The sequence below is a fragment of the Amblyomma maculatum genome, chromosome 1 (genome assembly GCF_055883805.1).
Source record: "Amblyomma maculatum isolate TAMU_Amacu chromosome 1, ASM5588380v1, whole genome shotgun sequence".
In the NCBI taxonomy this organism is placed as follows: domain Eukaryota; kingdom Metazoa; phylum Arthropoda; class Arachnida; order Ixodida; family Ixodidae; genus Amblyomma; species Amblyomma maculatum.
This window is the reverse complement of record NC_139344.1, coordinates 418,474,829-418,488,193: the sequence shown is the minus strand read 5'-3', so window position 1 is coordinate 418,488,193 and position 13,365 is coordinate 418,474,829. Positions and strand designations below refer to the sequence as shown.

Sequence of the window (13,365 nt, the reverse complement as noted above, 5' to 3'; positions counted from 1 at the left end):
ATTATTTCTTTTCTTAGTAATCTCAATCTCTTTTTTTTTTCGTTCTTTGTCACTGAAGACGCCTTCAAACAGTGCACTTATATTCACGCAATGTTGAAATGCAGGAACTGACAGGTTGATGTCTGCTTGTTTAACCTGCTTGCAGCTCGTCCCTTTCTTTTGTCTTCGCTACTTCCCAAGAATGTTCCGTCCGAAACTTTTGGGAACTAAATCCCTACGAACATAACTGCGACAATTAAGGTATATAATTTGCAGCCGTCACATTTATATATATATTTTTTGCGCTGTCTAGAATTTAGACTCCAGATGGTCTACGACGCGGTGGACAGCGGTTTAGACAAGCCACAAGTCAACCGGCTCGTCCTTTCAGTCATGAGGATAATGGCCATGGACTCCAAGGTGAGTGGAAAAGAAAACGTGAACAGCTGGCCCTGCAATCCTCGCGCCACACCGTACACCACAAGGTCATGGCGCTTATTTAGCGCTTCAATTGGAACTTGAACGATCGCAGCCGAATATAGTTTCAAAATGTACACACAGTAGAATTAGCCACTGGTCAGTAACGTTGATCATCTTTCAACCCGAAAAGACTATAATTCAAGTGAAACCAGGTAAGTGGGAGAAGAAAAACGAAAAAGTAGGCTATTTTTTTTTTTTCGCAAAAAAAATTGATAATAGCACCAGAGGTTTGAATAATGCGTTGCTACCTGTATCAAGGAAAGAAGCAAAGAGTCAGTTCTAGATGTTTCACAATAAATATCACATTCCTGCATAATACAAACCAATAAACATAGCTAACGTGAGAGGTATTGATATTTTCGATTTTGTTTTCCTCTTACAAGACACGAGGGTAAAGAAGCTGGCTTATTCAAGTGCTGTTAGCCCCGTCCTGTACAATACAAGTTGTAAGCTAATAATCGAAATTAAACTTAACCAGACGCGAAGAGAAACACCCTTAATTATGTAAACAGGGACTAAACAACCCAACCTTTATCGAGCTGTTAAACAGAAGCCTCAACCTTAGAAGATCAACCAAAACATCCTTGGATCATTATACATAATCATCAAGCTACGTTTCAGTAAGAACTTTATTTCTTTATTATACAAAATACACTTCGAGATACGAACCTGATTTAGCGCGCCTTCAAACCTTCAAGTTCACGTTCAAGTCGTCTACAAATAAATAATTGAAAATGGTAACAAATGCAAAACAAAACAATTTAGAAACTCTTCTCTGCTGGTCTGATCTGTGAGCTGGGACGGTGGCCACGCTACCCAACTCTATTCAATTATCTTCTCACCTTTATGTAAAATATTTTACTGTCCTAGTCAAATTTTCGGGCTGCACAGATTTATTTATCTTTATTAATATTTTCTTACTATTCCGCGATATGGCAGTGATGCGAAGAGATTTCTTTGTTTCGATTAACCTACCATCCTATCCTGACTAATCGTTAACTACTGCACGCTGTAATCTGTAGGTTCATAACCTGTATGTGTGGTCTGTAGGTAATATTGTTACGAGGTTTATATACACGTCGGAGGTTAGATGCACTGGGTGTTAGCACACCCAGAGCGAACAGACCCAGCTTCCTCTTCCTCTCCCGCCATACCTTATCATCCTTCAAATATAGGACCGCGGGAAATGCATATCAGTGCCCCCTTCTCAGACGACGCCCACTGGGAGAGTCAAAGTTCGTCAAGTTGATAGCAGTGCTTCATGCGGGCGACGTCTACTACTTGAGTCTTCCAAGAACGGCGACTTTAAGTAGTCAGGCGATAGACTAGAACGTTGACTGCACTGAGGCATTCCAGTAGAACGAAAGGGGCAGTAAACTGATGCAAACGTTTCTGGGACAAGCCGCGCTTACGCAACGGCGTCCAAAGCCACACCAAGTAACCAGGGGCATAATTGATATCTTGATGACGCTTGCCGTAGCGTCGCTTGTAGCGTTCTTGGTAGGCTAGAGTACGAAGTCTGGCGCATCGACGAGCTTCATCAACCAAAGTGAGAGTATGCGCTAGTGAAGTTTCAGCAGGGAGTGAGAAAGGTACTTCCAGAGTACTTCGTGGAAGTCGGGCGTAAAGAAGAAAAGCGGTTTGTGGCCTGTCGTTTGTATCAAGCAGTGCTAAATGCGTATGTTATAAACGGGATGACTTCATCCCATGTTTTGTGGCGGGAGTCGACATACATTGCGTCCATGTTGCTGAGCGTATGATTGGGGCGTTCGGTAAGACCGTTTGTTTGTGGGTGGTAAGGAGTTGAATGGCGGAAATGGGATGAGCAGAGGCGAAGAAGTTGTGAAACTTCTGTCGTGAACTGTCGCCCACGGTCACTTATTACCACACGAGGAGGCCCATTTCGAAGAATGATGCACCGTAGGAGAAAAGCCGAGACATCCGAAAAAGTGGCTGACGGTATGGCAGCAGTTTCACAGTACCGCGTAAGGTAGTCTACGCACACTATGACCCAACGGTCTCCGTTGATGGAACAGGGAATGGTCCTAGGAGGCCCATACCCGCCTGTGCGAATCGGGTTCGTGGCGGCGTTATAGGCTGAAGATGACCAGGCGGAAAGCAGGTTGGGTGCTTGAAACGCTGGCACTGGAAGCAGCTGGCCGCATAACGTTGAGTAGTTTGATGCCTCTTGGTCCAATAAAAACGTTCCTTAGTCCTGTGTAATGTGCTGGCGAAACCCAAGTGTCGAGCCTTGACATCATCGTGCATTACCCGAAGAACCCGAAGAAAGAGAGGTAGAAGTTATATATTCATCCAAGATCTCATTGTCGCAATCAGTATAGTTTCAAGCGGCAACAGTGACAGACAGTCAGCATCACCGTGCTTCACCGTAAAACTGAATTCTTGGAGGTGCAAACCACCCCGCACGAGGCGTTCACAGGGGTCACGAAGGTTTACAAGCCAACATAAGGAATGATGGTCGGTCACAATTTAAATGCACATCCAAAGATATGAATGAAACTGTTGCACACCGAAAACAATAGCTATGCATTCCTGTTCAGTTACTGTGTAATTACGCTCAGTCTTGCTTAAAGACCGGCTTGCATATGCAACGACATGTTCATTGCAATTGTGCGTTGTATGAGCACTGCACCAACTCCGACTGCGTTGGCGTCAGTGTGAAGTTCTGCTGGAGCTGATGTACAGAAGTGGCATAGTACAGGTCCTGATGCCAGAATACAATTTAACTGTCAAAAGGCGGGGTCACAATAGGCAGTCCACTTGAAAGGCACATATTTTTGTAGAAGACAAGTAAGTGGATATGGTAGGTCAAAAAACCTCGGAATGAAACGACGGAAATAGGAACAAAGCCCCCAAACCTCCTGAGCTATTTACGATTTCGGCGGTTTGAAACAAGTGACAGCTTCAACCTTTTTCAGATCAGGCCAGACCCCATCCTTGCCTACGATATGTCAAATACCACTGTCAGGCGCTCTCTAAAATAGCATTTCTTAGAATTTAGTACCAGACCAACTTTCTCGATACAATCCAAGAAAATATCGTATCGACTGTTGTGTTCAAGAAAGGTAGATCTGAATATTACTAGATCGTCCAAATAAGATATAAAAATGTGTCACCTCAGATCTTTCGAATGTGGCTGGAGCGTAATCCAAACAGCATCCCATTAAATACATACAGTCCGTCAGAGGTGATGAATGCTGTCTTATCTTTTGGCCTGATCGCAGGTCAACTGAGTAAAAATAGGGGGCAGAATATAAACAATCTATGACGCCATCAATACGGCGCAGAGTATACACGTCCTTCTTGGTAACAGTATTCAGCCGTCGATGGTCGACACAAAATCGTCATGTGCAATCTTTCGTTTAAAGTCGTATCACCTGGGTAGCCCACGGAGTTTACGATTCCTGAATGATGCCCTTATGTTGCATATCTTGTACTTATTCTTCGATCGTCTGGTGCTCTGATGGCAATATACGATAAGGATTCAGACGAATTGGATCAACAGTCCCAGTATTGATTCTGTGCTGAGTACGGGAAATGGGAATCCGTGGTGGCGAGTCCCGAGAGAAATAAAATGCTGCAGCATGTTTCGACACACCGTCCACTAAACTGTGGCGATCACTTGTTGGCAGCGATTTGTTACCATGGCAAGAAATTTTCTTATATGCTTCTGGGCATGCGGTAAGCTGGGAACTGTCTGTGCTAAGCACTGCCATTGGTTCAAAAGTGTCTTAGTCAAAGCAGGCAAATTTATGCCACATGGTAATGCAAAGGTTTATTAGAGCAGTTAGTCGCCTACAAAGACGAATGGCCATTCCTGACTCAGATGATGCAACGTGTAATCAGAACACTTTTTTTTCACACAGTTGAGGGTTAGGGGTTAAACTACAGCGCCGAACGGATTACTGGCACAGCTTGAACTAACCACTTGTATAACGATGCTGACATGGTAGGAATGCCTATGTTGTCCGAAACCGAAAGCGTGCTAGGATTGGTCGGCGAACTTTCACACAAAGCAGATTCACTACGAGTGCTCACAGAGATGTCTTTATTGAAAAAATTGAGTGTGGCCCCACATTGTTCCAGAAAATCGAGGCAAAGTTGATTGAGCAAGTACTGCGAATTCAGTTCGGAATGTTATACTGCGGTGACATTGTGTGGTGTTGGTGGCGAACCGCCTAACCCACTTGGAATCTGTTCCGTGAACCTTGTAACCGCCGGCTACTACTACTACTACTACTACTACTACTACTACTACTACTACTACTACTACTACTACTACTACTACTACTACTACTACTACTACTACTACTACTACTACTACTACTACTACTACTACTACTACTACTAATAATAATAATAATAATAATAATAATAATAATAATAATAATAATAATAATAATAATAATAATAATAATAAATCTTTATTTAATGTGCTCAAGAACAGTCATATGGTCTTCGTGCTGCGCACACAAAATAAATGAAAATGCACACGTAAGTTTTACATACACAGAAAGAACACAAAAGAAGAAACAAATAACACATGAAATGAAACTGAGACGAAAAGTGTCACGGAAAGAAAGAAAACAATGAGTAGCATGTCCTATATACACAGTCAGAGATTTGTAGAGCATATCACAAAAAAAAAACGATAGAGAAAAAAACAAATAACTGACATTGATTATAGTAATAGAAATATACATAAAATAAACAACCATTCCAGGCGCAACTAGTGCGTGGTACTTTTTTTACATATATACTGCCAATCCCTTCAGGGATTTTTACAGGAGTGAGTTTGTTTTTTGTTGCAGACATGTTTTCGACAAGGCATGACACTGTGAAAAAAAAATAAGAACACTGGGAAATATTCAGACAATGTGACAATGCACTAGAAAAAGGAATGCAAAGAATACAAAAACGCATCAAACACCATCACCATTTCACATTGTACATGTTCATAAGATTGCAAAAATACAGAAAGCTCCCGGAATGGGAAAACAAAAGAACATTAGGTCTTGTTTTCTGACAGCACACTTTTGCCAACCATTTCTAAGAATTTCTCGATTGTTGGCTGTGCAGTCACCGTACCGCCTAGGGAGTTCCACTGTCGTACTGCTCGCAGGAAAAAGGAAAACATAAACAAGATATTTGCTCAGACATATTCTTCTAGTGTGAGCTTATTCTTGTGACGCGTTTCTCTGGCAGTGTTGAGGGTAATGTAAGTGTCAAAACCAACTTTAAACTTGTTATGCAAGAGCATATACAGAAACCTCAGGCTGTGAAACCTCGCACGACTAGCTAGCGTATCAAGTCCGATTTCCGACAGCATCTGCGTCGGCGAGTTGGTACGCCTATATCTGTTGTAGATAAAGCGCACACCTTTTCGCTGGACAGCTTCAAGCGTGGTTATGTGATCTTGCGTATGCGGGAACCATACAACGTTTGCGTATTCTAGAATTTGGCGAATGGTTGTTATGTAGGCCGAAAGCTTGGCTTCCATTGTGGAATACTGCAGGGCTCGTTTCAAAAACATGAGCTTTCGCATTGCTTTATTTGCCACGTGTGAGCAGTCCACCCCAGGTTGGCTGAAATAATGACGCCCAAGTATTTATGTTCGGTGACGGTCTTTACTGTGAAGCTGCCATAGCCATAATGAAAATTCACTTTAGATTTCTTTTTCGTTACAGTCATAGAAACTATTTTGTCAAAGTTAAGGGCCCTTTGCCATTCTGAACACCATTCAGCTATCTTTCCTATATCATTGTTTAAGATTATTTGATCTTCTCGGCTTTTTATTTCTCTGTACAGGACGCAATCAACAGCGAACAGCCTTAGTTTGGATTTTGTCTGGTTGCCAATGTCATTAATAAAGAGAAGGAACAGAATTGGGGCTAGCACAGAGCCCTTCGGTACACCAGAAAGGACCGGGACAGTACCTGAAACACAGGCTAGAAATACAGGAAAATACTAGCAAGAAATAGAATTGAACGTGGGCAGCAAGAATAAAAAATAAAGCTTAAAGTTAAAATATAAATAAGAAACGGATAAAAAGCAGTACAAGATACTTCAAACAGCACTGAGCAAGAGAAGAAGCAAAACGTGAAGTAAATTAAATACAATACTTAGGCTAGAAATTGGAAGTTATATGTGATATGTAATAAATACATATTAGAATACAAAGCTACGAACGTCCAATATAAATGAAGAGAGTGAGTTTTGGACGGTGTCGAGATGAATACAAAAAGAGTTAAACAACATCTGCATTCTGTCAAGAGGGGAATGGGAATGAAGAAACGGAGAAACTTGAAACAGTCTGAATTCCCTCATGCTCTTTCGAGGAACGCGCAGAAGGATCTACTTTATGAGCTGAGGGCACATAATGGGGCCATGAAGGAGCTTGTACAGAAAAATTATATCTGCTCTGACACGGCGGCAGTTAAGAGAAGGAAGATTCAGTGGGGTACTCTTGGTGGAGCGAGAGGAGGAAGTTGAGCAAGGAAAGCGATATCAAAATATCCGTGAAATGCTTTGCGGTACTCTGCCATCCTTGTTCCAGTTCGATTTACAAGTGCCATTCCAAAAAACCGACGCGTACTGCAAAAGCGTCAAGCATATGTACAGGTACAGCTTTAGGAATGGAAGTGGAGTACGGAACTCTCTCGAAAGTCTGCAGACGAATCCGAGTGTCTGCATAATCCGCTGAGCAATGCGTTTAGTATGAGAGGAGAAGCTGAGAGTGCGGTCGAAGAGTACACCAAGGTGATTAATTTCATCAACCCTACCCAACAGCACAGAATTCACAAAATAATAGTAGAGAAAACTGTGCGTTTTACGAGTAAATGAGACAACCATTTTGGAAGAATTGAGGGTAAGTCGATTCTTCGCACAGCAGTCAGAAAAAGCACATATGTCCGATTGCAACAACAAGCAATCTTGAAAATAATGTATGACCTTGAATATTTTTATATGATCAGAATAAAGAAGAAACGAGGAGTTCTTCATGACGGAGGAAACGTCGTTAATAAAAACGGAAAAGAGAGGCCGGCCTAATACAGAACCTTGAGGAACTCCACTGGTTGCAGGATAAACGAAGGAAATCTGTCCATTGACACTGACAAAGCAGGAGCGATCAAGGAGATAGTTGCTTAGGAGTGAGTAACAACGTCGAAAGCTTCGCTCAAATCACAGTACAGTGTCAACCTGCCCTCTCTGAACTGCTGTAGAGGCATACGTCGTAAACGTGACTAGGTTGGTAGAAGTAGAGCGACCCGACATGAAGCCATGTCGATTCGGTATGATGACATGTTTGAGATGGAAGGAAAGTACATTGTGCAAAGTTAATTAGAAAAGTTTAGAGGTTGCACATAGAAGAGAAATCGGACGATAATTAGAAACATGAGATTTGTTTCCTGACTTGAAGACAGGAAACACGCATGCTATTTTTCACACACGAGGAAAGGCAGCCTTTTTGAAAGAGTTAATGAACATAGCAGTCAGTACTGGTACGAAGATACAACTGATGTCTTTTATTATGGCGGCTGGAATGCCATCCGGTTCAGGAGACAAAGATGGTCTCAGACGCTTAAGACTCGCAGTTATTAACTTCTCGTCAAAGAGAAAGGAATTAGATGGTGCACCAGCTGGGAGGCATACAGAGTCGCAGTGTGGAGGTTTGTATACGGAGGAAATATGTGGACAAAACTCTCGACAACATCCCGAATCTCCGACTCCTGAGAGTCAACTAAGTTGATACTGGAATCCGATTTAATGGAACGCTTGCGAACGTGCCGTCAGAACTGACTAGGATGATGTGTGGCACTTCTCTCTAAAGACAATATAAGAGTCGTGGTCCGAATTGTTTAAGCGTTTGCAAAAAAAAAAAACGCAAGCGGCGAAACTCATCTGCCCAATTGTCAAACCCGGGGCGTTTCGCTCTACGATGGGCCCGTTCCTTAAGTTTTAACGCCGTTCTCAGTTCTCTGGAAAACCACAAAGGAAAGTGCCTACGAGTAGTAGTATGCAGAGGAATGTATAATCATAATAATAATAATAATAATAATAATAATAATAATAATAATAATAATAATAATAATATTATTATTATTATTATTATTATTATTATTATTATTATTATTATTATTATTATTATTATTATTATTATTATTATTATTATTATTATTATTATTATTATTATTATTATTATTATTATTATTATTATGTGTAGCCGGCGGTTACAAGGTTCACGAAGCAGATTCCAAGTGGGTTAGGCGGTTCGCCACCAAAACCACACAATGTCGCCGCAGTATCCCAACGAAACAATTTTACAACCAAGGCAGTTTTTCAAAGGCAGTGTGATAATATAGATGGTTTCACCTGTGTCCACCAACCCCAAAACACGTACATCGTCGACAAGCGCGTCGATTCGGTTCTTTAGCATTGAAACGGGAGAGGCATAGTAAACTAGAATCATTTGCGACCTTACCTCCATCGATCGCACTGACTATAGTTTCCCGGAGGTGGCGACCGTCGTCGAGAAGAAAGGGAGCGCCAAAAGTGCCGAGATGGTGGTGTCAGGCTGCGGTCAGAGGCCGCAGATAATTCCCATGCACTCAATAAAGTTTTCAATCAATCAATCTTTTCGGTTCAGCGCCGTTCTGTGCTCCTGTCGGCTAGGTGTCGCTCTGTACTCATTCCGGCCAGGTGTTCTATATTGATCATCACTGGCAGCAGAAAACCTTGTACAGGAGTTCACCCACTTTCAGCTGGTACGAACGGCGATTCTGGCTAAAACGTGAAATGTGGCCCATCATTCCACAGGCATAGCACACCAGCGGCTCACGTTCACGCGATGCATAACGCTCATCGTCGACGTTTTCTGCTCTTTTTGGAGCAAACCTATTTCAAGCGCAGTTCCGGAAGATGTCTTCTAAACGCAGATGGGGAGCGATCGCCGTGCAAAGGTCGCTCCGTGAAGATGTCAAGACTGCTCCGCTGAAATCGGTGGAGCCAGCCGGAAGTTCACGTGACGTATTCCTTCGGTGGTTTTCTCCTTTTCCGGCAGCTTGTTGTCGTCGGAGCGCTGGCTCCGCCTTCTGCTCTGTGTAGCAGGCGACCAGTACTTGCTGCCCCTATGGATGTAAATTGCCGTCGCGAACTGGCGCTCTTGTTTTGGGGAAAGCGAGTCGGAAAGCAGCCTCAACTTGGAGAGCGGCTGCAAAAATGTGCAGCGCTCCCAAGAGCGCCAAAAAAATCAGAGAGCACCGCAGAATCTGCACTGCGGTGCAGATTCCGCTGTGCTGCTCCGCTTTGCTGCTGCACATCGTGTGTTACGTACCTCTTGTGAGCTTTTGACTGGGCCTCGTGCCGCATAGAGGAACTTTTTTTTTCCTTGGCGCGCGTTCGTTCAGTGCTATATGTAATTATAATTGGTTTACAGGTAAGGAAAGGTGCAGTATATGCCACACACTCTCCGGCAAGTCCGAGTAAATTTGAACGGTACACCGACGCTCCGGGTGCGTGCCGTTCCTTGGCGCGCGATCGAGTGTTGGATTGCATATGGCAGGAACGCAAGAGAAGGAGAGCACATCTCGCGTAATCACGCAGACAGATCTCACGCACACGAAATTTTTACCGTGAGCCAGGAAATGCTTTGCTTTTAAAAGAAAAAAACATGGACACAGAGAGACATATATGAACACAACAAAGCTCTCTGCGTCAGTGTTTTCTTTTTTTTTCGCTCTTGTTAATGATGCATTCACACTAACTCTCCAAATTAACTTTTTTCAACTATGCAAAATTGTGCGCTTGTATCTCGTATACTTAAGTTCATTCAGTTGCTGCTCAGCGTTTCTGTACTGTGCGCTGCAACATTATTTATTCGAGGAAGGGTCGAAGAACTGTTATTGCGTGCGCCCGCTTTACGCTGTGACCGTGAGAGAGAGAGATAGAAAACTTTATTTGTCAGCGATTTAGATGTTATTTCCATTTGGCTGCATTCAGCTGCTCCAGGCGGCCGGTGGTCCAAGTCTGTCAGCGACCTCTTGCGCTCTTACTGTGGCCCGGGACTCGACGACGGGTCCCGGCTGGCGCGAACAGCATCGCAGTGTTCCAGCGAGGAAGATGGTACTAGATCTGCCGGCAGCAGATCCTCCGCGAAGTCCCGGATTATATGGTTTAAGGTGGCAGGCTCGCCGCACATTTCGCAGTACGGATTCACTATGTCCGGAAAGATTTTGGCATACGTCCAGGGGTTTGGCTGCGGCCCACGTTTGCACCCGCCGCCACGTGGTAGCCTGTTTTCGGCGGAGCGAAGCGTGCGGAGGAAGCAGACTCGCCCTGCGCTCTTTGTAATAAGTGTTAATGACCTGGTACGTATCCAGCGACTCACCCTGAACGTGGACGAAATGATTGCATATAGACTATTGTTGTCAGCCTTTCAAGAAGCAACGGGAGCCACGTTGATTCGTTACAGGTTTGAAAACAGACGACACACATACATGAAGCGCAGCTAGGCAAGCGCAAGGAATGACAGGCTTTTCTCTGTTAGTTCGGTGTGGTTTTGTTAATGCTGTGTTATGTTCCAAAACAGCTATGGCTGTGAGAGGCGCCGTAGTGGAGGACTCTGCAGTTTTCGATGACCTGGGGTTCCTTAACGTGCATTGGTATTCCACCGCACACGGGCGCCTTGCTTGTCGCGGCGAAGGAAAAGCGGCCGCCGAGGCAGGGATTCGAATGCATCCTTGGTCACAGTAGTCGAACACCGTAACCACTGCGCCACTATAGCAGGGTACCTCCTTCCAGTGTTTTTAAATATACCTTATATTTAAAGACATTACATCTGTCAGTTCGCGAGCGCCACCTGACTCCGGTCGGAGCAAGAGAGTTGCTATCCGCCGTATTCGGGCGCTTTGTCTCACAGCATGCGAACCGCTCTGGTTCTATTATTGACATTTCCCATTTGTTGACGGAATGACTGTTTTATTTTGCCGCTCTCTTTGGCTCTGATGTTCGCGATGATATTCACACTGGCACCTATAGTGTTAATGTCAGCGTCTGCGCCTGATTTTTTATTACATAAATAATATTTTCGTTAAGAAATAAAAATTAGACTTATCCATGCCCCGTGAAGCCTTTCCATGCTGTTAATTACCGCTTAGCCGGCTATAACCAACAAATCATACACTTCCTTATACACCTGTCTGTAATCGCGTGCAGGTAGTCCACATGCCCTCTTGAATATTAGAAGAAACTAGTTTTAAGATTTTACTTCCTCTGGGAAGAAGCAATGTGTATCACAACTTTTCTTGTGCATAGGCAAGCTCTTTAAGGCTTCATTACAGTTGTTTGGCGGCCCTCTGTTTTGTGTTATAACGTTGAGGAACGTTATTTAACATGAACTGACATCGTGCAACACACGGGCGCCTTGCATTTCTCCTCTATCGAAAAGCGGCCGCCGTGGCCGGGAGTCGATCCCGCACCTTAGGGCACAGACATCCGCGCCCTAACCATAGCACCACCGCGGGGGGTTTGGTTCAAAAGTTCGCCAGATGCATACATAAGGAAAATATACGATTACCAGTGCGTCGTTCAAGCGGTGAGTGCATTAACATGAGAAATTCTATTCAAAATGGTATCATTCTCGTTCCGTGGAAAATAATAATTAATTGTTATATTGCCAGACTGGCGATGAAATTTATATATGTGATATTTCACACCGCAACACTCATATATGCATTCTGGTTTTGCACAGGACACCACAGTCATTGACTCCTGTTGGGCCAAAGGAAACAACGATATAAACACGGTAAGACATTAAACCCGACGATGAGATTGTGATGTAGATGAAAACCTGTGCCCCTACTCATTCTGTCCTCGCGTGTACAGGTTTTCCAGTGCTTGGAGCATGCTGAGACTGGAATCCCATGGCCAGTCTCAAGAGTCGCGGCTTTATCACATGGCAGTTAGAGTGCGCGCCGGATAAATGCGCATAGCATGTTATATGTGTGCTGAAATTTACCATTTGCTCGTTTTTTTTCTTTATCTGGGACAGATTACATATATCGCGTCATCTTTTTAGCATTTGTGGGCCTATATTTGAGATTTTGAGAGTACTTGTTCGGAACTTCAATTAATCTATTTGCAAATCATACTGCAGCCGCTGCTTTTTGTGAACTGGTAACCGTTGCTGAATCGTGACAATGTGCAATATTTTATGAAGAATACTTCGAGATATTATCTCAATTCATTCGCGACTATGCCTGGCCATTAATCTAAAAGGATGTTAGCTGAAAACAGGCTCGCTTGTGCAACCTCAGTACACTTTTACTAGGGCCATGCATCACATAAGCATCTTGTGCTCGTGCACATTGTTTTTTCACAGGTGTACCGAAATGATTGCTTCCATTTGGATATCGTATATTTTAACAATTTAAGTAGTGAATCGCCTTCCATTAGAGACCTTTCGGAGCTCATGACAATTTATGAATATTTGGTTGGTTGTTTGGTTTCTGGGGTTTAACGTCCCAAAGCGACTAAGGCTATGAGAGACTCCGTAGTGGAGGACTACGGAAATTTCGACCACCTAGGGTTCTTTAACGTGCACTGAAATCGCACAGCACACGGACGCCACTCCGTTTCACCTCCATCGAAACGCAGCCGCCGAGGCCGGAGTTCGATCCCGCGTCCTTGGGCACAGTAGTCGAGCGCCTTAACCGCTGCGCCACCCCGGCGGTATGAATATTTGGTGCAGGTTGCAAGAAAAAAAAAATAAATACGCTTCGCTTAGGTATCATAACAGCCTGCAAAGCGGCAGTACATAATACGGATGTTAGGGCGACCTTTTGTTACTTGAGCGTCAACACCAGACCCGTATTTGGGCAGTTGGAG

The 13,365-nt window shown here is 43.7% G+C and overlaps 1 protein-coding gene across 1 annotated transcript in view; it reads left to right on the top strand.

Moving 5' to 3' along the window:
• The window catches only part of LOC146209187 (uncharacterized), a 30,457-nt gene that overhangs the window by 6,352 nt on the left and 10,740 nt on the right, over window positions 1–13,365 (top strand). Inside the window, exons 2-3 of the mRNA XM_084587365.1 lie at window positions 293–399; window positions 12,230–12,283. Coding sequence (XP_084443491.1) covers window positions 293–399; window positions 12,230–12,283 — 161 coding nt within the window. The remainder of the gene's footprint in view (window positions 1–292; window positions 400–12,229; window positions 12,284–13,365) is intronic.